The 27,073-nt window shown below is 37.1% G+C and overlaps 1 protein-coding gene across 1 annotated transcript in view; it reads left to right on the top strand.

Moving 5' to 3' along the window:
- Positions 1-26,113, top strand: part of ZBTB10 (zinc finger and BTB domain containing 10) — a 44,099-nt gene extending 17,986 nt beyond the window's left edge. The window contains exons 3-6 of the mRNA XM_002692740.7: positions 6,046-6,144; positions 8,540-8,716; positions 8,920-9,092; positions 9,335-26,113. Coding sequence (XP_002692786.3) covers positions 6,046-6,144; positions 8,540-8,716; positions 8,920-9,092; positions 9,335-9,640 — 755 coding nt within the window. The 3' untranslated portion in view covers positions 9,641-26,113. The remainder of the gene's footprint in view (positions 1-6,045; positions 6,145-8,539; positions 8,717-8,919; positions 9,093-9,334) is intronic.
- The last annotated feature ends 960 nt before the right edge of the window (positions 26,114-27,073 follow it).

Consider the following 27,073-nt stretch of genomic DNA (forward strand, 5'->3'; position numbering starts at 1 on the left):
GAGAAAATTGTTTGCCAGTATATATTTACATGAAAACAAAAATTGAATAGATATTACTGAGTTTTTGTAGGACGGAGCTGTCATTGTTCGTATAATCTCGATTTCTGATATGCTCTCGTATGTCATTCTTTTCAAGAATATTTGTGTTTTAAGAAATTCTGGATTAGTCTGTGCTTGCCTCGTGTGTGGAATTTTGAGAACCAAAAACAAATGGTCAGGAAGACCTCCTTCCCAACATAGTTTTGTTGAGCACTTATAGGCAGGTGCTGTACAAAGCACTAGATGCTTTGCAAGTGACGCTCGTGCCCTCTGTGGTCCACGAGAAACCTATAACCACATGCCCCAAGATTAACCTCATTTAATGACGTCATGATTTATGTTCCACTTTATAATTTGTACATTATTTTTATTTACTGAAGTTACTTTTCATAGCACCTTTGTGAAGTAGGTAAATATTGCTATTCATTTCCTCGTGGAGAAAATAAAGTTACGACTGTTAAAATTTTAAGAGAAGGTAAAGGCCAAGATTTTTACCATGTCATCCTTTCCGTTGGTTGGTAATCAGATTTTTAAAAACCCATGAATGAGATGTCAGAGAAGAATAAAAAATTAATTCAGAGGTGGAAGTTGCTTCAAAGATAGACAAAAATGTATGTAAAGGACAATGACAGCTTATAACTAGGTACACTCAAAAATTTTGGAGTTGGGTTTTTTGTTGTTGTTGTTTCATTGGATCTTAGTTGGCGTGTGTGATTGTGAGCAGGGATTGAACCCAGGCCCTCTGCACTGGGAGTGTGGAGTCTTAGCTTTTGGACCAGCAGGGAAATACCCAGAGATGTTTTTATTAAATAAAGAGATTAATAAAGTGAAGGCTGATTTGCCACAGAACGCTGATAGATTTTTATTTTTTAAATTACAAAAATTTTTTTGGACGTGCTACATGGCATATGGGATCTTTGTTCCCTGACCAGAATGGAACCTGTTTCCCTTCTTCTCTTGCATTGGAAACACAGTCTTAACCACTGAACCACTGAGGAAGTCTAGTCCTTATAGATAGGTTTATTTTTTTGGATTTAGCAGTATCACTGAATGGTATCAAGTATCACGAGGAAAGTGAGTGAGTATAAACGATGGGTATACTTCTGCACTCTCATTTCCAGCGTTGCAGTTGTACCTTTTTTAATTACCTGCTTTAGTGCCAGGTTTGGTGCTCATGTTGTCAGGAAGCAGTGTAATACTGTTAAAGAGCAGTGCAGCACTCTGCGGTAGCTTTAGTTTCTTCTTAAGGTTGAGAATAAGAATATTCTTACTGCATAAATGTGTAGTGAAATTTAATGTGTCGTGTATATGTCGATTGCATATACAAAAGGACTTTATGCGTAAAATCAGGGGTGTATTTTTTGTTTCATTTAGTGGGAGGATCACCTATTCACTGGCAAATGCATTTGAGAAGGATTTCCATAGGAAGGTCATGAATTTCGTTTATCAGGGTTTATTTTTTTTTAATGTACTTATTTATTTATTTGTGGCTGTGCTGGGTCTTTGTTGCATTGCAGGGAGCAGGGGCTACTCCTCATTGCAGTATGAGGGCTTCTTGTTGCAGAGCCCTGGCTTTAGAGCACAGGCTCAGTAGTTACGGTGCACAGGCTTAGTTGCTCGGTGACATGTGGGATCAGACTCATGTCTCCTGCATTGGCAGGTGGATTCTTTACCACTGAGCCACCAGGAAGTCCTAGAGTTTATTTTTTAATCCTATGCTTTTTCGAGAAAATGAATACAGAGTTCCTGGTGAAGCAGAATATGATTCTTACATCAAATGAATCGTTGGTTGCCTGGTTTCTATCTTATTCACATCAACTCAGCTGATTATGGAGAAAGCAATGGCACCCCACTCCAGTACTCTTGCCTGGAAAGTCCCATGGACGAAGGATCCTGGTAGGCTGCAGTCCATGAGGTCGCTAAGAATCGGACATGACTGAGCGACTTCACCTTCACTTTTCACTTTCAAGCATTGGACACAGAAATGGCAACCCACTCCAGTGTTCTTGCCTGGAGAACCCCAGGGATGGGGGAGCCTGGTGGGCTGCCGTCTATGGGGTCGCACAGTCGGACACGACTGAAGCGACTTAGCAGCAGCAGCAGCTGATTACAAATAAGTTTCCAGATGGTTTGAAATAAGATACAGCAGTGATAGCATGTACTGAATACTAAGTTAGGTGTGCTTTTATGAAAGCTATTGTCAACCTGGAGGAGCTCACTTGTTTTGAGATTTATTTTTTATATCAAGAACCAAGTAGTTTATGCCTTTCAAAAGGTTTTTAATATCTGTAGTATGGATATGACTTGTTCTTGTACACAGAAACAGTTGGTTGTTCAGTCGCTAAGTTGTGCCTAACTCTTTGTGACCCCTTGGACTGCAGCACGCCAGGCCTTCCTGTCCCTCACCATCTCCTGGAGTTTGCTCAAACTTTAGTCCATTTGAGTCAGTGATGCTATCTAACCATCTCACCCTCTGCTGCCCACTTCTCCTCTTGTCCTCAATCTTTCGCAGTCAGGATCTTTTCCAGTGAGTTGGCTCTTCACATCAGGTGGCCAGAGGACTGGAGCTTCAACTTCAGCATCAGTCCTTCCAATGAATATTCAGGGTTGATTTCCTTTAGGATTAACTGGTTTGATCTCCTTGCTGTTCAAGGGACCCCCAGGAGTCTTGATATTATGGCAGAAAGTGAAGAGGAACTCAAAAGCCTCTTGATGAAAGTGAAAGTGGAGAGTGAAAAAGTTGGCTTAAAGCTCAACATTCAGAAAACGAAGATCATGGCATCTGGTCCCACCACTTCATGGGAAATAGATGGGGAAACAGTGGAAACAGTGTCAGACTTTATTTTTCTGGGCTCCAAAATCACTACAGATGCTGACTGCAGCCATGAAATTAAAAGACGCTTACTCCTTGGAAGGAAGGTTATGACCAACCTAGATAGCATATTCAAAAGCAGAGACATTCCTTTGCCAACAAAGGTTCGTCTAGTCAAGGCTATGGTTTTTCCTGTGGTCAAGTATGGATGTGAGAGTTGGACTGTGAAGAAGGCTGAGCGCCAAAGAATTGATGCTTTTGAACTGTGGTGTTGGAGAAGACTCTTGAGAGTCCCTTGGACTGCAAGGAGATCCAACCAGTCCATTCTGAAGGAGATCAGCCCTGGGATTTCTTTGGAAGGAATGATGCTAAAGCTGAAACTCCAGTACTTTGGCCACCTCCTGCGAAGAGTTGACTCATTGGAAAAGACTGTGATGCTGGGAGGGATTGGGGGCAGGAGGAGAAGGGGACGACAGAGGATGAGATGGCTGGATGGCATCACTGACTCGATGGACGTGAGTCTGAGTGAACTCTGGGAGTTGGTGATGGACAGGGAGGCCTGGCGTGCTGCGATTCATGGGGTCGCAAAGAGTCGGACACGACTGAGCAACTGATCTGATCTGATCTGAAGAGTCTTGAAAGTACCATAATTCGAAAGCATCAATTCTTCAGTGTTCAGCCTTCTTTATGTTCCAACTCTCACATTCATCCATAGCTATTGAAAAGACCTCAGAAAGAATTTATTTGCCGTCTATTAATGTTTTAGATTGAGGTGAACATTCTGTACTAGTGTCCATGTAGGATTAAAGATCACAAACTAAATCCTAATACTTCACAGATGGATAGGAGACAGGAAGTGTCCATTAAGACCTAGCTGAGGAAAGCCTTCAACAAATAACTATAGAATGTTATATAAATAGAAACACCCTGTATTTACAAACCTACTTGGCAGAATTTTAAGAAATGCCCTGTACACACTTTAGAGTGACTTTTTTCGAAAGATATTGGGAAGAGTAACATTGTTTGAATGATTTTAATTTTTTTTGAAGTTTTTTTAATATTTATTTTTGGCTATGCTGGGTCTTCCTTGCTGCATGCAGGCTTTGTCTAGTTACAGTGAGCTGGGGCTGTTCTTTCATGTGGTGTGTGGATTTCTCATTGATGGTTGAAATACATTTAACTTATCAAAGGAAAGCAGAGTCATTAGATTTGCATTAATTTATGGTTTATGGATGTTTATATACCAGAAAATTGACAAAATTATTCTTTACTTCCCCTTATATTTTTGCTGTACCAGGCACCTTGCAGAATATTAGTTCTGTGACCAGGGATTGAACCCAGGCCATGGCAGTGAAAGGGCTGAGTTCTAACCACTGGTCTGCCAGGGAATTCCTGAGATATGTTAAAACTTAATAACAGGTTGCAAAGGGCAGACTATTCAAGCCAACAATTAACAGCACCTGTTGAAAAAGCCTTTTAAAGTCATGCATTACTATAAATACTGGGAAAATAAAATCTAGATAGTATCCCTGCTATCAAGGAACAGGAAAGGATCAGTGTCTGTTTACTCTTCCTTCTTTACATGTGAACTACTTGCTTATTCTCCTGACTTCCAACCCTTTTACTCTAGGGAGTAACTTCACATTCTACATTTAATGTTACAGAGGAAATAAAAGCCAATAGAGATGTAGTCTCTTAAGTGCCTGTCTTCAAATCTGTCTCTGGATGTATACTGATTGCTAATGCTTCTGGATCCCAGACTTGTTAAGAATCTTACAAATTTGATAATTCCTTCTCTTTGCAGTATTTCTCTTTGCAGTGTCCTCTCTTTTTCTTAATGACTTCTTCCTTTCAGCATTTAAACATGTTTTAATTTTTGCCTTAAAAAACCCAAACACTTAACCTCTATCTCACTCTATCCCTTTACAGCCAGATTTTTCATTGTCTGTCTTGTGTGTCTAATTCATCTTCTATTCATAACACAAGAGTAGACCGTAGCAGTGGGAAGATGCTAAGTGAAGTGAAATCGCTCAGTTGTTTCCGACTCTTTGCGACCTCGTGGACTGTAGCCTACCAGGCTCTTCCATCTATGGGATTTTCCAGGCAAGAATATCGGAGTGGGTTGCCATTTCCTTCTCCAGGAGATCTTCCCAACCCAGGGATTGAACCCGGGTCTCCCGCATTGTAGGCAGATACTTGACCGTCTGAGCCACCAGGAAAGTCCCTGATGCTAGATTCTTAAATTGTTTAGTCGCTAAGTTGTGAGTGACTGACTCTTTTGCTGTCCCATAAACTGTAGCCTGCCAGACTTCTCTGTCTATGGGATTTTCCAGGCAAGAAGGAGTGGGTTGCCATTTCCTTCTCCAGGGAATCTTTCCAACCCAGGGATCAAATCTGAATCTCCTACACTGGCAAAATAGGAACCTGAATATTAGGAAACTTGTATTGTAAATTAAAGAATTTTGAAGATTATACTAAAAACTGGTGAAACATTGAAGATTTTTAAGTAAAGGAGCAACATAAAGCTTAGTGTTTTAGGAAGATCTTTTTGGCAATGTTGTGGGAAATGAAGAATGTATTGTATTTTGGAGCAAGGAGACCAAGAAACTGAGTAATCCAGGAGAGTAATGATGAGTTCTGAATTAAGGCAGTGGTAGAAAAAAGAAGCAATGCAACAGATTCAAGGGAAATAGTTACACCTTCCTTTTACAAATGTAGGAATTACATCTTCCTTTACAAATCTAGTATTGATTGATCTTTCCAATTCTGAACCAGGACAGAAACACTAATATTTTATACATCTAGCACTTAGTACTAGCAGCTGCAGCTATCTTTTGGATGTCAGACACCATACTTGGCTTGCGTTAACTGATTAAATTTCTGTATCAGATCTATGATACAGGTGGATGCATATGAGGATATCGAGGCATGTGGTCATACAGATGGAGCTAGGGTACCTAATTCACCTTGGCTCTAAGGCTCATTCTAATCCAGTGTGCTGTTACTCCTGTGGCTGAAAAACATGTCTTATATATGCTTTTATTCCTTGTAGTGTTAAGCACATAGTAGTTACTCAGTACTTGCAAATATCCTCTATTTAGTCTGCATAAGAAACATTTCCAAGAAGAGAGTGGTGTTTTGGGTGATGGCTATGGTGTGGTTGTAAATAACATACTTTTGTATCTCCTTTTCAGATCTGGATGGTGCTCTACTCTCAGGGCCAGATTGTGATAGGAATGTCAGTGCAAATTTATTGACTGAAGCCAGCTCTGGTCAAGAAGGAGGTGATGCTGGTAGGTACAGTAGAATTTTAGCAGGAGTACCTTTAAGAGGATTTGAAGTTTTGGAATGTGTATGTGTTTATCAAGGAGCTACAGCAGTTTCTTTTCATTAAAGGAAAGTGTTAGGTATTAATATAAACACTTTCAATCTGGCAGCTAATGTTGATTACAGAATTTAGAACACTGGTAAATACATGAATAGGTGTTTCTTTTTCTTTGAAGGAGACATGTTAAAGCTCTTAACTATCAAAAGCAAATAATAGATTGTGGCTTCTAGCTAGTGTATAGATGGGATGAAAATGGTAATTATCAGAATGGTTGACTAGTGTATTTTAACTAACTTTGATGTAAATTAATAATTTGGTTGTTGATGACTATAGAAAATACTAATTCTAAAAAAAAAAAAGAAAATACTAATTCTAAATAGTGATATTTATAACTGCTTTGTGGGAAGTGTCGTGCACAAGAAGACAAAGAATCCATGAGTATTCCAAAGAATAATATAGGTAAATTAAGAAGGGAGAAAGCTTTCTTTATAGAATGTCATGCTAATAAGTGTAGAAGAATGATAAAATACATATTTTTGCAACCTCCAGGGGAAGTAGTTCAAAATCATCGTTAGATAGTAAGCCACTATTGATAGGTTCATCCCATGATGCCTGGGTGAAAGTTTGTTGTAATCATCAGTCTTGATTATACCATTGATCCAAATAAAAAAGAGACATTTGCTTGGGGATAGTTGGAAAAGTGAATATGTAGTATGGTTTAAATGATATTCCTAACAATATAGTAGTACATAAAAGGGTACATGTGCATCCATAGAGAGAAAGCACGCGGCAAAACTAACATTTGTTGAAGAAAGTGATACAATTTCTATAGCTTTAGAAATCTTTTAAGCAATTGGGATAACAGTAGTTCTCCTCACAGAAAGCTCTTGGGCTTTTGAATATACGGTGTGCACAGACCAAAATTAAGCTATAATTCTGAAGAAATTGTGTTAAGGTGGTTTCTCCTAACTGTTGGGGGAAAAAAAGTTTTGTTTTTGTTTTTTTTTAATTGGCTGCTTTGGGCCTTCTTTCCTGTGCACGGGCTTCCTGTAGCTGCTGAGATTGGGGGCTTCTCATTTTCGTGGCTTCTCTCGTTACAGAGCAGAGGTTCTGCATGCATGCTGTGGTGCAGGGGCTTAGCTGCCCCAAGGCATGTGGGGTCTTCTCGAATGAGGGATCAAACCTGTGTCCCCTGCATTGGCAGGCAGATTCTTAACCAGTGAACCACCAGGGCAGTCACTGGATGATGTATGTTTTGGACATTAAGAAATATGGAGATGAACAAACAAGCACAGTCCTTGCTGTTAGAGTTTACTTTGTTTTGCTCTGATTTGGACAAGAGCTATGAGTCATAAAACTCAAAACTTTATTTAGAAGTGTGAAACTGAAAATTGATTAACCTTCACAGGCTACTACTCCCAACCTTCCTCCTTCTCACACATACAAATGTGGTGTCTCACTTTACCACAAAGCGGTATTGCATTACAATTAAAATATGTAATTATGGATCCAGAGGACTTTCCTAACATTAAAAAACAGTAAGTGAAAGTATTCCCAGTACAAAACAATTTACAGTAGTAGTAATGAATCACAATTTTTAAATACCTTAGAGATTTTTTTGTATTGTGGATATTAATAGTTTCACTTTTTCCTTAAGAGGGAAATCTTAAGTTCTTTTTATTTTTCTAAGAGGCAATGTATTTGGCAAATAGATATAGAAAATTGAATTCTTAGAAAACCCATTTGGCAGGCATTCATTTATAAAATTGTGTGTATGGGAGAAAAATTGCTAAGTTCCTGCACAAGTGTGCTCTATGTATATATCCTAGAAAGGAGTGTTCAGGCAGAGGACAGCGTAAGTGCCAAGTGCAAAGGCTTTGAAGTAGTAGCCATTTTACCAACATGGAATAGCACAGAGGCCAGTGTGGTTGGAATAGAATAACCAAGAGAGTGGTTTGGAAGCAAGGGCTACATCAGTTAAGGCTTTGTAGTGCATTGGTAGTCTTTGGCTGGCACTGTAAGATCGTTAGTCCGAGCAGACTTTTTAGTGGAGTAGTATCTGGTTCTGATTTAAAGTTTTTTAAAAATCTGATTGCTGTGTTGAGAATGAGCTCTAGGAAGGCACCACGGTGTGAGCTTGGAGACAAACTGATGGCTATTGAAAATAATCCAGAGGCAACAGTTGCTGATTAGTTTGGATAGGGTGGCAGTAGTTATGGGGGATTCTGGATATGTTTACTTTTATATTAGGCTGTTCTATCATGATGCTGATAAAATAGTTTTATATCCATCTTTTTAATTCCAGTAAGAGTCATCTTAATTACCATCATTATATCAAAATCACTTTTTAATTGTATTAGGTCCTTCACATGATTTCAAGTATGGCCTGATGCCTGGCCCTTCTAGCGATTTCAAGTATGGATTGATACCAGGTACTTCAAACGATTACAAGTATGGATTGATACCAGGTGCTTCTAACGATTTCAAGTATGGATTATTGCCTGAATCTTGGCCAAAACAAGAAACTTGGGAAAATGGCAAGTATTAGTCAAAACATCTACAGAGCTCTTAATACCATTTTTATCAATTAATTAAAAGCTTCCACATTCTGGGTTTTAAAAAACTCAGATGGTAGTAGCCATACAATAATCCCTATTCTCAGGAATAGGCAAGCTTTTGACAAGTTTTCTGTTTAATGTATAATAATAAGTGCTTTTTTGTTGTTTTTAATTCTCAAAAGGTGAATCATCTCTAATCATGAACAAGTTAAAATGCCCTCATTGTAGCTATGTAGCCAAATACAGACGAACACTAAAAAGGCATTTGCTCATTCATACGGGAGTCAGATCATTTAGCTGTGATATTTGTGGAAAACTGTTTACTCGAAGAGAACATGTAAAAAGACATTCCCTGGTAAGTAACTTTAACTGATCGTTGAGATAAACTGTGTTTGTTTAAGGTATTTTAACACTATTACCTGCAAATTTTTGCTTTAAACAATGAATGTTATTTGTAAAACCAGTACTGAACTTCATACAGAAAGATAATGGTATATTTACTCTTTGTTAAATGGGAGGTTTAATTTGAGTGGTTCAAATGTATTATATTGTCTGTACTGTCCTAACATTGGGTTTTTTTTTAACTTCTTCAATTAGGTGCATAAAAAGGATAAAAAGTACAAATGTATGGTGTGTAAGAAGATCTTCATGTTAGCGGCCAGTGTTGGAATAAGACATGGATCTCGGCGCTATGGTGTCTGTGTAGACTGTGCAGATAAATCACAACCAGGAGGACAAGAAGGTGTAGATCAGGGACAGGATACAGATTTTCCTCGGGATGAAGAATATGAGGGGAATGGTGGAGGAGAAGCTGATGAAGAGCTGGTTGATGATGGAGAAGATCAGAATGATGCATCTCGATGGGATGAATCAGGAGATGTTTGTATGTCTCTTGATGACTAACTGACCTTCTATACTCCTCAAGGATGCTGCATTTGGACATAATATGAATCAACAATTTGGATTGTTGAACTTGAAGGCTTGCAAAATATGGTACATGCTGGATGGTAGTTACATTGCTGTGAAAACTGTAGGGTCAAAGCCTTATAGCAAAAAAAAAATTTTTTTTATATTTGCACAGGACTGTACAGCAAACAACCTTGTGGTTGAATTACATGGAGTTCACACATCTTCAGTCAGTTATCAAAGTAAAAATATTTTTTATTTATAGGATATACAGTAAGTATTTGGATCCTCTGAAAATATAATACCTGTTCTTAAAAAGCTTACATTCATGTGCCACTTTAACATGAATGAAGAAAATTCGTTTATTAAGAGTACAGTGACAGCTGACCTAATTACTCTGTCCATCAAACCACTCAGGCTAGTTTGTACTAGTAGAGTTTTGTTTCTATTTTTATTTTTATTAATTTTATTTTTTTTAATACAGATTTTCAGTGAGGGGCCTTTTCAACCCCATTGGTTCTACTTTTCTGTATTTTTCACTTTATTTTGCTTCATAACTTAAACCAAGTCTCTTCTAGTCTTAGGTATTATTTCTCAATTTTGTGCTGATGGGCATGTTTATAAGAACTGGAGAGGTAATTTATTGGAATGAACTAACTGACTTCCTCCATTCCCCCTTTCCTTTCTGACATGAATTTTACTACTTTATAAATGAAGAATGATGTTGCAAAGTACCGTGGTGAGGTTGACAAATACCACTAAAATGATTATGATTTAAAAGTAACTTTCTCCTGCTGCTCTAATCTGATAAATGGTTACTATATGACATTTTCTGACAAGGCATTTGGTTTTGGGTATCTGTTACTTTGGCACTACTCTTGTTTGCTTCTTTTTTATTTTTGCCAGTGTACTATACCTCAGTCCTATTTGAAAAGACAGAAGTCTAATTGAAAGAAAAGTCATAGAAATAATAAGTAAAATGATTTGCTTTATAATTTATCCTCCATGTCCAGTTTGGTTAGCTTGTTATGCAATATAAGTGAAATATCAGGTTTTTACTCCTGTGCCCTTTTATCATTAAAATTAACACAAAAAGCGCATTCTCTTTTGTTTCATACTTACGGGGTGTTCAGGGTTTGAAATTATGATAGATAATTAATTTATTTTTCAATTCCTTGAAATCACTACATCTTGATATATATATATATAGTCTTTTTAGTAGTCACCATGATTCAACAATCTGCAAAAGTCTTACAAATAAAATATTGCGAGGCTTTACAATTTTTTATTCTGTTCACTAAATTCTTCAGGATACAAGGGATGATGTATTAAGTTGAAATCGCCAGATTTATTTAGTCTGACAGATGAATTAACTGATTGACTCACAGCAGCATTTCACATAATTGATATTAATATGCACAATGTTTATCAGGAACATACTGTATATTATATAAGATTGAGGGATATCATATTTTCAGCTTTCTTTTAAATAGAAATTGAGTATATTTTCTTATTTTATATCAGGTAACTAAATTATGCTAGTCATGTGGAAAAAATTGCAAAGTACACTTTGACAGACATAATCCTTTTGGTGCTCCATCTGATCAAAGTTGAAAAGACTGGGTTTTTTAAGAGACAGGCTTTCTTACTGTCTCTGATTTCAGTAGAAAGATGGTTTAACATTAGACATTGATGCTTCTGCTTGGATAAATCAAAGAGTACAGTTACATGGTGAGATGCATCATTTGTCACCTAAACTTTATCATACTTTCTATAAAACTGAAAAACTGACATGAACAGTTTTGGTTTGGTTTTTGTTTAAGACTGAAGAGTACATCTTTTTCTCAGTGTTCTAGACAAATGAGTAAAATGTAATTCTGGTGGGGTCCAAAGTAGACGTTAGTTGGGCAAAGATACTATGAATGGAAAAGTATTTTAAACGTAAAATGTTCTGCTTTGTGAATATGTAAGTATAGTATAAAGATTTCTTTCATCCCATTTATCCCTCTCCTTTAAAATAAACCATAGTTTACAATTGGTAGATCTGTCTATATATAAATATATATTAAAGAGAAAAGATATATATCTGAAAATCACCTAAATCTGCTTTATTAGACTACAGTTCACTTATTGCATAGAAACTGGACTTGGCTTTACATTCTTAATGTACTTTTACTTTTCCTTAAGATATGAACTTACTCTCTTTAAACTGAATTTTCTTTACTACTTAAATTGTTTATGTATATCTGGTAAATTATGACCAAATTTTTGTTAGATTGCATACAGTAAATTGAAAATACACACTTGGTACACTACGGATTGTTGTGCTTTTGTTTTGGTTTTAGTTGGAAACAAGGTTTGATGTAGATGGCTTGTTACTGTTAATTTAAAATATTCTATAATTATTGTCCATTACCTTCTGTGTTGTGTTGTGACAGATTTGGCTATATTTTTAGTCAACTGAAATAATGATACTTTAAGAATTTGTTTTTAGAAAGGTAATCCAAAGGAAAAATGTTTATACTCTTGAATATATTAGCCTCAGCCTATATAAAAATTTCTTCTTTTAAAGTAAACATTTTACCAGAAACAGAATTGACAGATTTTTCTACTTGCTGACTGCCTAACTTATTTTGTTTCGTGATCTTGAAGGGACTGCTTTTTCCCTTCTAGGTCTTTTTTTAAAAAAATAGTTTAGTACTAAGGTATACTACTGGATGTTTCTATTTTTTTAAGTATATTCTTTTTCTGACTTACAGTACAGTTTCAGGAAGTTGATAGATACTAAGAACTCATGATTGGTCTCAGAGAGGTAACAGTGGAATACTCGTAATTTTGTCTGTGGCGCCCTGGCGGAATTATGTGTTACACATTTGCTGAATTTTTCTCTTGTAACTTATATTTTAAATGAAAAATATTTTAGATCTTTTATTTAATGAAGGGGGAGAGTATAAACTGTTTATTTCCTATTCATTTTGTAGTAACAGACCCTCTCATATAAATCAAGATATCATGTATTATTTCTTAGGAGTCTCAGAGGCAGTTACTTCCATACAGCCCCTGCTTTTTCATTGTTATTGGCCCTTATTTTTCACATTCACTAGATACTTTGCTAAATTTCAGCATCCTAGCAATTAAGAGCTAAAAAAGAAAAGAAACATTATAAGGGAAAATGGAACAATAATGAATAGCTTTGAAATCTGGGGGGAAAGCATGAGCTGGTTTTTTGGTAGAGCCATCCTGCTGAGGAAGAGTGAGATGAAGTTTATTCATGTATGTAAAGCACTTAGAACACTGCCTCGTGCATAATAGTGACATGACACATCTTAGTTGTTTAATAATATAGGAGAACCAAGGGGGAAAGGAGTGGAAGAATAGAGAACGGGGAATGAAAAAATTGGGACTTAGAAATTTGTATTAAAACATTGTGTTATAAAAGGCCTGATAATGACTAGTATAATATCGGGGATAGTGTGATGGAAGAAGGGTCTTAAAAACCATAAAATTTAAAACCAATAAGCTCTATTACATTTTTAGGATATTGTCAGCATAGGATGAAAAAGTTGTTTTTCTGAATAATTCCAAAAGCTAGCTTGTTTTTAGTGCCTGCACATGCCATTGCGCTTTACCTTATCAAATCCCCTATAAGTAGGTGCTATTGTCTCCATTTTATAGACAAGGAAAGGCTCCATGAAATTGCCTAATGGACTAATGTAACAGTCACTACAAAGTAGAGCTGGGTTTTGACCAGGTCTGATTCTGAAGCCCATGCTCTGTTTAGGGGGCTCTGTTGCTCCAACTTTTGTAGGATTTTAGCTCTTTAAAGTGGTCTGTCTATGGAGACATATTTTCCATATAAAACAGCTATGTTAGGAATTTGAGTGTCTGTCTAATCCTTCCTCCCCCAAATGTCCTTAACTACTCTTGCCTCCTAATACAGCAATTGTTACACCACATGATTATAAACAAGATACCCTTCAGTGTAGCACATGCTATTAATTGGCTGTAGCATTTTCATTTTAAAAGGATGATTTTTAACTGAAGAATTAGATATGAACCCGTTTTTGTGCCGTTCAGTCACCCAGATCCTTAAACTTAACTATGGTACATAATATACATGCTTAGAACTAACATATTTTTTCTTAGTCACTTTAGGATTTTAAATGGAAAGGTTTTTTTTCCCTGCTGTATCCCTACTTTCAAGTGAAGTTGAGCCATTCAAGATATTTAGTTTAAAATGTTTTAGGGATAAGCACATTTTAAAAGATGTTTTGTAGCCCTGAATTTTATGACATTGGGTACTTAAAATTTAGAGTATGCTGCTTATTGAGAACAAAATTGGATTAAGGAGAGGGTTGGTTGAGGCCATTATGAGATGGGAGAATCAGCATTTTAAAAACACTGTAAACAAAAGAACACTTTCTGCCTGCTGTTTGTAAAAGCTCTTTGGGAAGATCTTTTACGAAGACCAATTTTTAATGTAATTTACCTACCTAGTATAAGTGTCCTAAGACATGTATGTAAACTTCCACAATGTTTTTTTTTTTTTTTTTTTTTTGGTCTGTGTATTTAGAAAATACACACGAATCTTTATCAAACCTAAAAATATAAACTTGTGAGCACTGAACTGCTTCTGGCTTTGTGAATTTTGTTGACTCTGATATTTAATCCAGATTGCTTTTAACAACAATAATTTAGACTAACTGGGTATGGGAACTCCTTTGTAAACTTTGACTTATGTATAATTCAGATACCTTTGTATTGTAGAATATTAAGGTTTATCTCTTTTTATGTGAAGTGCATAAAAGGCTCAAACTACCTCCTAGTAGTAATTCTTGGAGAGCTGCTTTAATTAGTAGAAAGCAGTCATTTATAATCAGCATATCTTTTGTCTTTCATCTGTATTACTTTTGGAATTCTCTACAGGTTGTAGATGACATTGAAATAGTTTCCCTGAAAGTACATATTTCTGGAAATGGGTTGAAAAGCAAAGGTAAACGACTTCACCTATATTTATTGCATATATAGCAGATTAATGGGTTAACAACTTTCAAGTCTTTGAAACTTTAATAATACAGAAAAGAACATTTTTTTGTGGTGATGGTGTTAAAGTAATAGAACAAAGGACTGGATACCCAGACTTTTAGTTATTAAATGAGAGTTTTGATTTAGTTTGGAAAATGAAGAGGGGATGCCCATATTGCATACAATTCCTAGTGTCTTTAAAGTACTAAAAGAACTCTCATGTGGCAGTAGATATATTTTAATGGTTTGTGTAGATAACATTCTCTGTGGTTCCAAGGGGTTAAGATTGGACAAAAGATGAAGTAGGGATTATTTGAGGGGAAAAAACAACCCCTTCACCCAAAATTTCAATTTCAAAATGAATTTTTTTGGTTGTGATTTTTCTGAACCATTGTAATTATCAACTTTTTGTTTTGCTTAGAACATTGTTAAAAATTATGTATAAATATCTCATGAAGCACATTTTGACACCAAAATGGACACAGCTAAAACTTAGAAAATCATGTTTAGCTTTATGGAAAAAATTGTTACTTGAACTTTTTTCTTTTTCACGAAAAATCCAGACCAATGTTTGGAAGATGGTGTAGGAAATTCAATGATTGGATCTGTAATTAGATAAGAAAATTAAAGCTCTTTTGAATTTTAATAACTGAACTAAAGGAAATTTAAAAATGGAATACAGGAAAGTTAAAAAATAGGTTCTATAGTTGCATGGTGCCTTACATGCTATTAATACTACCTTTTGAATCCCCCCACCCCCACCCCCGCACCAACAGTCCGTTTGGCAATAAAGTACTACTCTTCCAAGAATAATTAGGTATGTTTTAGTCTCTTAGTGAAAGATACCCAAAAGACAGTCCTCTTGAAACATATCCCCAACAGTTGTTGAGAGGACAGTATATAAAATGGTCTCATTAGTTATTAAAAAAATTCTTAGAAGACACTTTATAAAGATTTAAGAGTTAACCAATACAGATTCGATTGCCAGGGAGGTCACTACAATGACTTTATAGTCAGTTTTAGATCAGGGCTCTTCAACTTTCAGTGTCTTACCTGTAACAAATTCATTCAATAAATATTTAACATTTGGGAAAACTTTTGAAATTAAAGACTGCAAATTATATTCAAATAACAGTCCTGGCACATAGAGCTCAAAATTATTTCCTAAGTGAAAGATTAAAGACATAAACATTTTTAAGGCTTTTGCCTGCTAGTATCTCATGGCATACAGCTTTCAAGTCAGTTTTCTTTAGTTTGTGTTGTGCCATGCGTAGGATACATGAGGTCACACTGGGCCCTAGGGACCCTTCAGTACCACCATAGGTGTCTATACCCAAAGACATAATCAAACCCGACCTTTGGCAAATACTACCATAGAGATCTCGATACAAATAGTGATTTTTTTTTTTTTTTAAGCTACACCATCTCCATAACTTAAGCGACAAGATTAGATACTTGCTGCAAAATTTTAATAACTGGCATAGCTGCCGCTGAATATCTTAATAGTGTATATAAGGAAGATGTGAAGAAACTAGAAAGAAAACCCTATTGGAGTTTAGTCCTTCATGTAGTGTAGGCTGCAACAGTGGTATAGATGAAGATGTGTGGACCTGATGTTTTATTTACTGATAGAATTTTTTGTATTTGTGAAGAGGCATGTTGGGTGTTAGCATTTGTATTTTATAGTGGGAAAGAAAAATGTGTTTATCTGTCCCTTGTTCTTAGTCATCTACTTGAATTTTGTTAGCTCCTGGATTCCTAAACAGAGATGGTAGTATTTACATAGAGACATAAGTGATTCCCCAAAGCAGGTTTTACCATACTAAATTGTCAAGTAATTGCCACTTAAGTCATTAATTAGCTCATTCCAAAGAATGGCAATTATGGGAATTGGATCAGCCTCCAAGAGTTCTAACCCAAGGGCTTAGACGTCTATGGCAAAGAAAGTGTGAAGAACTTAAGAATTACTTTGTGTGTGTTAGTTGCTCAGTCATGTCTGACTGTGACCCTATGGACTGTAGCCTGCCATGCTCCTCCATCCTTGGGATTTTCCAGGCAAGAATACTGGAGTGGATTGCCATTTCCTTTTCCTGGGGATCTTCCCAACCCAGGGACTGAACCCAGGTCTCCTGCATTGCAGGCAGACTCTTTACTGTCTGAGCCATCAGGGAAGCCTAAGAATTACTTTAGCTCTAGGTAAACAACTAGAATTTTATATATGTAGGTATAATTTTTCTTCAGTTGATAGTCTTAAGTTTGCTTCCTTATAAGATTTTATTATTTCATAGGTTTTGGGGCATTTACCTTGGAGTCCTACCTTAGACTTAAGGCAGTTTTTTTGAGCCATTAATCATCCTAAACTTTTGCTGTGTTCCTGCCTTCTGAAGGTTGCTGACTTTGGGGCACCCTAGTCTGTTTGCTGGCCTTCTTTGTTACTACTAGTGACCTATACCACTCTCAAAATGTAAATTCCCATTTCAGCCAATGGACTCTATTCTTCTTTGGTTATACATGTGTTTAGCAGATATATTGAATACCAGTTTGTGAGAAAATGATTACCCATGATGGATAATGGGGTCACACTGCGTTCACTATTTTACTCTCAACTATTTGGGATGAGAAAAGATGCAAAGTTAGACAATCAGGGAACTTTATCAAAGAGGCCTTTAATTTCAGTGATTTTTAAAAGTGATTTAGTAGAAGGGTTGAATGGCTGAAAATATAAAATGGTGCAGATTGTTAGTAATGCATACACAACACTTTGCCTTCTTCCTCTTCAGTGTAATAAAAAGGAGATACTTTCACCTTGAAAATTTACTACTTTCTATATGCCTCCCAGTTCTCTGTCAGCTATACCGGACAAGTCTGTAGTATTAGACAGGCTCTTCTTTTTTTCAGAAGACCCGACTGTACTCAGGGAAACGGACACCTTAGTGTAGAGTCTCTGTACTGTTAGGGGGAACTAGATGATGAAATGACTCTACCTAGAGCTTTCTTATCCAATAAAAGTTGTTCACTCAATTGCAGGAACTTGGGGCTGATGTTCATTCCACATTTTTTGAATAGGGAAAGAATATCACCTTTGCTCAAAGGGTGAAATCACAAGCTTCTATATTCCTCCACGTCCCCATCCCAAGTTATTCTTAAATAGCTTAAGATTTCTACTTAATTTTGATGTACTTTTTTAAACAGGGCATATTTAAATGAAGTCGCTCAGTCGTGTCTGACTCTCTGCAACCCTGTGGACTGTAGCCTACCAGGCTCCTCCATCCATGGGATTTTCCAGGCAAGAGTACTGGAGTGGGTTGCCATTTCCTTCTCCAGTGGATCTTCCCAACCCAGGGATTGAATCTGGGTCTCCTGCATTGTAGGCAGATGCTTTACCGTCTGAGCCACCAGGGAAGTCTGGCATTATTTATGCATCACTAAAATTAGTCTCACCTCATTCAAAATTCGAATCATCTAATATTCCATGTCTATGTGTGTTGTATATTTTACAGTTTGCTTTTCAGTCAGGATTCTGATAATCTTTAATAGGAGTCAGCATATCTTTTCTGTATAGGGCCAAACAGTAAATCCATCAGTATATATACTGAGGAAGGATGTGCCTTCTTAACATCAATGAATTTCCTTTCTAGGATTACAAACGGAGAAGGCAATGGCACCCCACTCCAGTACTCTTGCCTGGAAAATCCCATGGACGCAGGAGCCTGGTAGGCTGCAGTCCATGGGGTCGCTAAGAGTTGGACATGAGTGAGCGACTTCCCTTTCACTTTTCACTCTCATGCATTGGAGAAGGAAATGGCAACCCACTCCAGTGTTCTTGCCTGGAGAGTCCCAGGGATGGGGGAGCCTGGTGGGCTTCCGTCTATGGGGTCGCACAGAGTTGGACACGACTGAAGCAACTTAGCAGGATTACAAATCTGGGGTAACAGGATATAACACTTCGATGGCACCATTTTATTGTACAGGTTTTTTTGATGTAAACCTTTAAAAAATTTTTGTTTACTGTGTTTTATTTTCTATTCTTTTGTTTTTGGCTGTATTGGGTCTTTGTTGCTTTGCACAGGCTTTCTGTGGTTGCAGCAAGCAGGGGCTACTCTTCATTGCAGTGCATGGCTTCTTGTGGTGGCTTCTCGTTACAGAGCACAGAGTCTAGGCATGCTAGCTTCATTAGTTGGGCACACAGGCTCAGTAGTTGTGGCTCATGGCCCTAGAGAACAGAAGCTTGGTAGTTGGAATCTTCCCAGACCCGGGATCTAATCTGCATTCCCTGCATTGGCAGATGATTCTTACCCACTAGGCCACCAGGGAAGTCACAATGTGGACCATTTTTAAAGTCTTAATTAAATTTGTTAAAATATTGCTTATGTTTTCACATTTTGGTTTTCTTTGGCCACTAGGCATGTGGGATCTCAACTCCTCAACTAAGCACTGAACCCACCCTCCTTACATTATAAGACTGAGTCTTAACCACTGGACTGCCAGTAAAGTCCTCCTATGGCACAGTTTTAGATACCACCTTGGCTGTGATGAAACAAAAAGATTTTAACAGGAAATCAGATAAATACATCCCAGTATACAGAGTGTCCCCTCCCATTCCCTAGTTGCTAAATGAGAGAAAAGTGAAAGTCGCTCAGTTGTGTCCAACTATTTGTGACCCAATGGACAGTACAGTCAAGTCCATGGAATTCTCCAGGCCAGAATACTGGAGTAGGTAGCCATTCCCTTCGCCAGGGGATCTTCCCAACCCAGGGATTGAACCCCGGTCTCCCACATTGCAGGTGGATTCATTACCAGCTGAGCCACCAGGGAAGCCCAAATAAGAGAGAATATGTCAAATTCAGAAATATATTCAGAGCTTTAAGAAGAGATTTTAACTTGCTGATAAAAGTATGTATACTTCTAAATTAGACTTTTATTGCCACTTAATCCTATCTTTACCCTATGTTATAAGATTCTTTTATATATATATATATATATATATATATGTATATATATATATATATATATAGCACTGAGTGCAATGGCACCCCGCTCCAGTACTCTTGCTTGGAAAATCCCATGGACGGAGGAGCCTGTTAGGCTACAATCCATGGAGTTGCTAAGAGTCGGACACGACTGAGCGACTTCACTTTCACTTTTCACTTTCATGCATTGGAGAAGGAAATGGCAACCCACTCCAGTGTTCTTGCCTGGAGAATCCCAGGGACGGGGGAGCCTGGTGGGCTGCCGTCTATGGGGTCGCACAGAGTCAGAAACGACTGAAGTGACTTAGCATAGCAGCATGGCATTGAGTTTCTATAGCCTTTAGAATGTAAGCTAGGAGTCAACACTTAAAAAAGGTGTACTTAAGTCAGACTTGTGAGTCATCCTGGACACAGTTTGAAAATACTAAGCTTGTGAGTAACTGAGCCAAGATATGTGACCTGAAAAACATTCTATCAAGCTAAAGAAAACTTCCCAAACTAAAGACTCATACTGAACCAGAAGCCTGTGTCATTGTTTCAGACACATGTAATTGCCCATTAGGAGCCCCACTGAGGACACTTCTCTTTGTGTTGCTCGGCCTCTTGTAGTAGACTCAGGTACATGGCAAATGAACAAATAACAGCACAATTATTAGTCACAATGTCTCTTCACACACATTTTCAGCATTGGTCTAAAATAGTTCCAAGAATCTTTCCTCAAGGTTAAAATTAATCACAACAGATGGTCCGATTTTAAGAGATTTGGAAAAAGTTTTGTTGCTCTGTTAACGTGGTACTGTCCCATCAAGTGTGTCAGCTATATCTAGAAAGGACACAGTGATGGAAGGAACTCTGAGAAGAACACTTGACATAAGCAGGGGTTCTTATCTGGGCATCCCATTCACTCCTCAACCCACTGCACCTTAGAATGCTAATTCAGTATTTAAAACTACTTTCTTAAAAGGCCACTAATGAAGTTGCCAGAGCCCCACCTCTGCATCATTTCACACTGTTAGTGACTAATTTCCTTCACACACCTGTCCTCTTACTTGACCCTGTATGCATCAATATTCTTTTCTTTGCAGGGCACTCTATCAGTGTTCTTTCCCATGGAGGGTGGTGTGTGCGCTCAATTGCTCAAGCGTGTTCAACTCTGCAAAAGCCTCATGGACTGGAGCTTGCCATGCTTCTCTGCCCATGGTGGTGATAATTACAAATGATCACAGTGACCTAAATCTTGGTTGACCTCTGTCCAGAGTTTACAAGTATTTGTTGAAATGACACTGTGCATTGTTTGATCCACAAAAGATTTTCAATCACATTCTAATTTGGATCACTGTTCTTCAGTTTCTCGTGGATGACCGCAAGGGTCTTTAGATTTACATTTTGGTGTATGGAGTCTCATCATGATCATAGCAAAGTTACTTTTAGAAAAATTACAGCCTTGATTTTTTTGAAGCTATTCAATGTATGCTAGCCATGTAAACAAAATTTGATGTGATGTCTAGCTGACTTGATCATGTCATATCAATATGTATGTATCTCTGTTAACTATGCAGACTAATAAAACCTTCAAACTGAAGGGACCTGAGAAAAACATACACATTTGTTATTCAGTCTCTGCTTGAACTGATGCCATCAATGTTCATCTCCAGCTCATAGAACATCTGTGTTAGGTTGAGATCCTTCTGTTCTCTAAACTGAGTTGAGTTGAAATTTGCTTATTCCCTCTCCCAATGCCACATGAAATCCACATAATGCCTCATGTAACTGTGGAAACTGAAAAGTAAGGTACATTATATTTTAGGACTACTTAGGGCCTTAAATTTTTCCTCCTAGAAAACAGTATGTTTTCTGTAAGTATAAAGTCAAAAATCCATACTGTTCATTCTTTTCCAGTTTAATGTTTCATTCTTCATTTTTAGAGCTAAGAATCAAATATTTAGTATGAAAAACTGATGTCCAAAAAAAGACTTTAAAGTACCCAGAAATATTTCTTGTAAAGTAGAATATTAATTTGCTGGCACTGGTATATAACACTTAAGATTAAACTTGCTTCTCCAAGATAAGATTAAGTTTGCAGCTTGGTATAAAAATTTAAATGTTACTTAATCCTAGCTTTCAAGAATTCATAATTAATTGATTTCTTAATGCAGTACAATTTTATTGTATAAATTTAATGATTGAACTCCCTTTAGAAAATGTATTACAAGGGAGATAAGAGTTATTTTTTCCTTTAATTGCATTTCAGATCATATTCTAAAAGCAGTGAGAAATATTTTTATTAAATTCTTATAAAACTTCATGCCCAAGCCATCCGTCTCCCTAGCAGCAGGATAGATTTACAACTATGGCTAATTTGTCATTTTTATACTTAGTGTGAAAAAGATGACAAGTACAGTCCTGGTGCGCTTTTGTCACCAAGATGAAGACTGGGAATATTGTCTTTATCAGGGAGCCAGTTTAAGTCCCAAAATTATTGAATGCTCATTGGCATAATATTTCTTCTCAGTGTTTGAACTCTAAAAATACATGAGTGGGAATATCCATAAAAAGTTATCCAGAATGCATTTTGTAAAGTTTACTGCATGCTGTTTGAAAGTTAACCCTGTATCTTTGTTTCAGCACAAAATACAGGAATATGAGCTGAGGATCTGAGGATGTTTTGCCTGTGTAGGTGATGAATTTCATTGCAGTTTTTCATCATTTATGGATATGAGAAAGAAAAGGGCATGTTTTCACCTTTTAAGTATTTCTCACTGACATCGTGACAGTTTGTTATAAACTTATGTTTAATGTGAGCAGTTTCTTTATAGTATCATTGTAGACCTCAGAATGGCAGGGGTTTTTCAGTTTTTTTGGAAACTAAGCTTAAATGATGCAGATGTAATTTGCAGGCAAAAATGAATAAATTTGCATTGTATAGTTTGCCACTGTAAAAGTCCATTTTCTGCATATAATGAAAGTGAAGAGACTTGAAAAATCAGATTTGAGAAAGTTTCCAACATATATTGCCACTAATGTCCTGCTTTTTAAGTAGAATCTTTTTTAAATATTTTTATTCATTCATTCATTCATTCATTTTTGGCTGTGCTGGGTCTTCACTGCTGCACATGTGCTTTCTCTAGCTTTGGCAAAGAGGAGCTACTCTTGGTTGCACTGTGGTGGCTTCTCGTGGGAGCACAGATTCCGGGGAGTCAGGGCTTCAGTAGTTGTAGCTCCCAGGCTCTAGAGCCACAGGCTCAGTAGTTGTGGCACACTGGTTTAGTTGCACTGTGGCATGTGGTGTCTTCCTGGATCTGGGATTGAACCCATGTCTTCTGCATTGGCAGAAGATTCTTTACCACTGAGCCATCAGGATAAGTCATCAACCATCTTATATTTCCACCTTTATTAATATATTAGTATAATTAATTGTTGGAGATGAATAATGAGGCAACTGCAAAGGCAAAATCTGGTATTTTGTATTTTCTTAGAAGGACTGTCGGGCTTCCCTAGTGGCTCAGATGGTAAAGAATCTGCCTGCAATGGGGGAGACCTGGGTTTGATCCCTGGGCTGGGAAGATCGCCCTGGAGGAGGGCATGGCAACCCACTCCAGTATTCTTGCCTGGAGAATCCCCATGGACAGAGGAGCCTGACAGGGTATAGTCCGTGGGGGTCACAAAGAGTCGGACATGACTGAGCGACTTAACACACACCACGCAGAAAGCAAAATTTATGCTGTTAAAGAAAATTGTAAGCACTTGAAATTGTACTATGTAATTGAGTCCCGTCATAATTTAAGTACAAAGTATTTTCATTGTAGGATTAATAGTTAGAATATGGTATATATTTAAGACCTTTTATAGTTTAGTTTCAGAGTTGAAATCTTTCTAAAGCTTCTGAAAAGTAAAGGTATAACTCATTTATGTGGCTGTCTTATGGACATTATAGAAGGGACTTTTATATAAGTCATACGAAGCAAAATGTATTGAAAAGAGTATTCCTTAACAAAAGTTTTCATGATCTGTAGACATGATGTAAAAAGGTTTCAGAATAAACTATAGGATTTCATAGGAACTTTACTTGTTTGAGCAGGTAAATTTGGAAACTAGAGTGTTTTCCTTTAATGAATCCAGTCTATTTGGTGTATTAGATAATTATTATCATTCAGTTCATGTCTGTTTCTTTAGTTCTATTAGAGACCCTTTGTTCTTTCTTTGGTAAACAGTGATCTAAATTATCATATATGCTGCTGTATTCTACAGTGATTAATTAGCATAAGCTATTCAAACACACCAAGGCATTTCTATTTTAAAATCCATCCTTGAAGAGAAAATAACACTATAAGATAATTGCTAGTAACAGTATTCATTTTCTATATATCTATTTAACTTATTTACAATGTGAATTTTAAAAGTGAGTATTTTGTTTGCACATTTCTTTTTCCTGTTTGCATTTTACTCTACAGTCTCCACTCACTTTTTCCAGTTCCTGCTTTAAGCCCTTGCTTACCTTCATGTGATCTTCGTCTGACTCTTAGGAGTTATTTTTCTCTAGCTAAATTCTTTTAAAATCTAGCCATGTTTTAGATATAAATACAAAACAAAGTGAATTTGAATCCTTTTTTTTTTTTTGCCAAAATAATCCCAATTTTAAAAAATTTTTATTCTAATGGAAACCATGTAAATTTGCTGCTTGATTCTGAGTACTTCACCTCCAGGAACTGTTTCTTAGTGAATTTTTCTCTGCCTTAAATTTGGCTATTTTGCCCTGACTATGACCTTTCTTATTTCAGTCTAACTGGCTAACAAATGCAAAACAAATCTCAAAAGAGGACCATTGTTTTCACTTCTAAATAACCTTCTTCAGGGATTTTCAAGCTATGCTCTGGGATCCTAAGAGTCTTTGAAGATGCCTTCCTGGGAGTGGGGTTAGAGTAGGTGGGACGCTTGGGCCTTCTGCCAAACCTCAGCTTCACTTTATCCTGCTATGTTTTCAGGGCCCAGTAATTACAAAAAAAAAAACTTTTTTAAACCAGCAACTTAATTTAAAGACATTCATGAATAATTCATACTATTAGTAATTAATGATAGTAACAGTAGCTTTTGTTTATAGAGGTTTGTCATGTGCCAGACTCTCCAAGTATTTTCTAACGTTAATCTATTAATCCTTAAAACAACCCTATAAGATTAAGCATTTTTGCTATTCCTATTTTACAAAAGAGGAAACTGAGATTTAAGGGTATCAAATAACTTTCCCAAGGAACCACAGCTGCTAAGTGACTCTGACTCAAATCTGGGTGTGCCAGTTAACATCTTTGTTTAAGTCAAGAGTGGCAAATACTAGGCAAGTGTGCTCCCACCCTGTGCTCCCACCCCTGAGGCAGACAGAGCTAATAGCAGAAAACAGTGTTTCTTACTGATCACCAACACAGCCTTAGAATCCTTCTCCACAAGGTACTATGGGCAGTCACTCCTAACCCATTGGTGTTGGCCATCTTCTTACCCTACGTTAAGGTACTGGTTATAGAAAAACACCAAATTACCTTTGATCCTAGATGAAACTATTTGATGAACAAAAATCTGTAATGGTACCATCCTCATTCTTGCTAACTTCTAATAGAGGCTGTTTGTATTTGTATCTTGTATAAATTCCTAAGTTAGTTATAAACACTATATAACCCTCAACATCAGGATAGTTAAGGTTTTTTAAGCTCCTCTTTGCCTGCCTGTGGGAACAAAGACCTAAAGCAATTTATATTCTTAACCTAATATTTTAGATGTGAGGTGGAGGTGGTGAGGGAGAGGGTGGAGAACTTACAATTGAGGTAAGTCTGCCAGTTTCCATATTGTAGAATGGAGAATTCAGTGGTTTGAATAACTTTCACTATTTCCACTACCAGCACGCCCTGCCCAGGAATGGCAGAGCCATAGGATTGGGTGAATGCCCAAACATTTATAAAAGGAACACCCACGCCCAACCCCCAGCTGATTTTTCAGTTGTTCTTGCCAGGAGGTAACCAGTAGTTCCTGTGCTGTGCCCATTCTTACCAGAGAAAGCTAGGTGCAATCTAACTTTTTCCTTTTAGGTCCAAGACTTTTAAAATGACTCATAGTAGTTTCTGCTCAAGACACATCAAAAGAGATCCAAGACTATATTTAGGAACTTGCTATGAAATTACCTGTCAGTTGCAACCAATTTTTCCAATACAGTATATATATATAGTCAGTAGCAAGTAATTTATAATTTTCAATACACAAAAATAACTTGTCATTTTTTGTTGTTAACTGGTATCAAAATCTAGATTTCCTTAAATGGATGGACATCCCTACAGTGAAATTATATAACATTTGTTTAGCATACACATTAGTGTACTGGAATGACCTTCATGTGATCCATTATCATGGAACCCATTAACTCCTTGTTCATAAGAATGTTTGAATATGTCTTAAAAATGTTCTCTATTTGAATAAAGTTTCTTCCTAAAAGCTATTTTTGATGCATCTCTATTTGTAAAATTATAAATTGCTAGGCAGTGATAAAGAGAGTAAATCACAGTGACCGGTTTTGATTTGACACTTGGATGAAGTGAAAGTTAGTCACTCAGTTGAGTCCAGCCCTTTGCTACCCCATGGACTAGCCCACCAGGTCCCCTGTCCATGGAACTTTCCAAGCAAGAATACTGGAGTGGATTGACATTTCCTCCTCCAGGGGATCTTTCCAACCCAGAAATCGAACCAGAGTCTGCTGCATTGCAAGCAGACTTATGTCTGAGTCACCAGGGAAGCCCTATGGCTACTAACTAGGACGTTATCTGGAGTTTAAAAAACCAACCTCCTGCTGATGAGGATGTTGGAAAATTCTATGCGTGTAGTGTATAGTGAGCTCCATGTACCTCTTTTCTCCTGGCTTTTACTTTTGTTAAATGAGAGAATAAAGCAGCCGATTGTAAATTGTTCTACTCCCTGGTGGCTCAGACAGTAAAGTGTCTGCCCACAATGCGGGAGACCCGAGTTCGATCTCTGGGTTGGGAAGATCCCCAACCCAGGAGAAGGAAAAGGGAAGATCCCCTTCTCAGGAGAAGGAAGTGACAACCCACTCCAGTACTCTTGCCTAGAAAATTCCATGGATGGAGGAGCCTGGTGGGCTACAGCCCATGGGGTCGCAAAGATTCGGACACAACTGAGCGAATTCACTTCACTTTATTCCTAGGTGACCAAGACTTGCTAAAAAAAAAAAAAAAAGACAACCAAAGCCATTAACTGAATTATGCGAAAGAGTTTTACTTAGGATTAGTAGCCCACATGAAGTGGAGACAGGAAACCTGAGCTAAGAATTGTGTGATGCTAAGATTAAGATTACCAGAAAGGAACATTATAATTAAGACTAGAGATGATACCAGGGTTATATTAAATGGTGATTAGAAGCAGTTAAGGTTTGGTGAGAAAGGTT

This window comes from Bos taurus, chromosome 14 (assembly GCF_002263795.3).
Source record: "Bos taurus isolate L1 Dominette 01449 registration number 42190680 breed Hereford chromosome 14, ARS-UCD2.0, whole genome shotgun sequence".
Lineage (NCBI taxonomy): Eukaryota > Metazoa > Chordata > Mammalia > Artiodactyla > Bovidae > Bos > Bos taurus.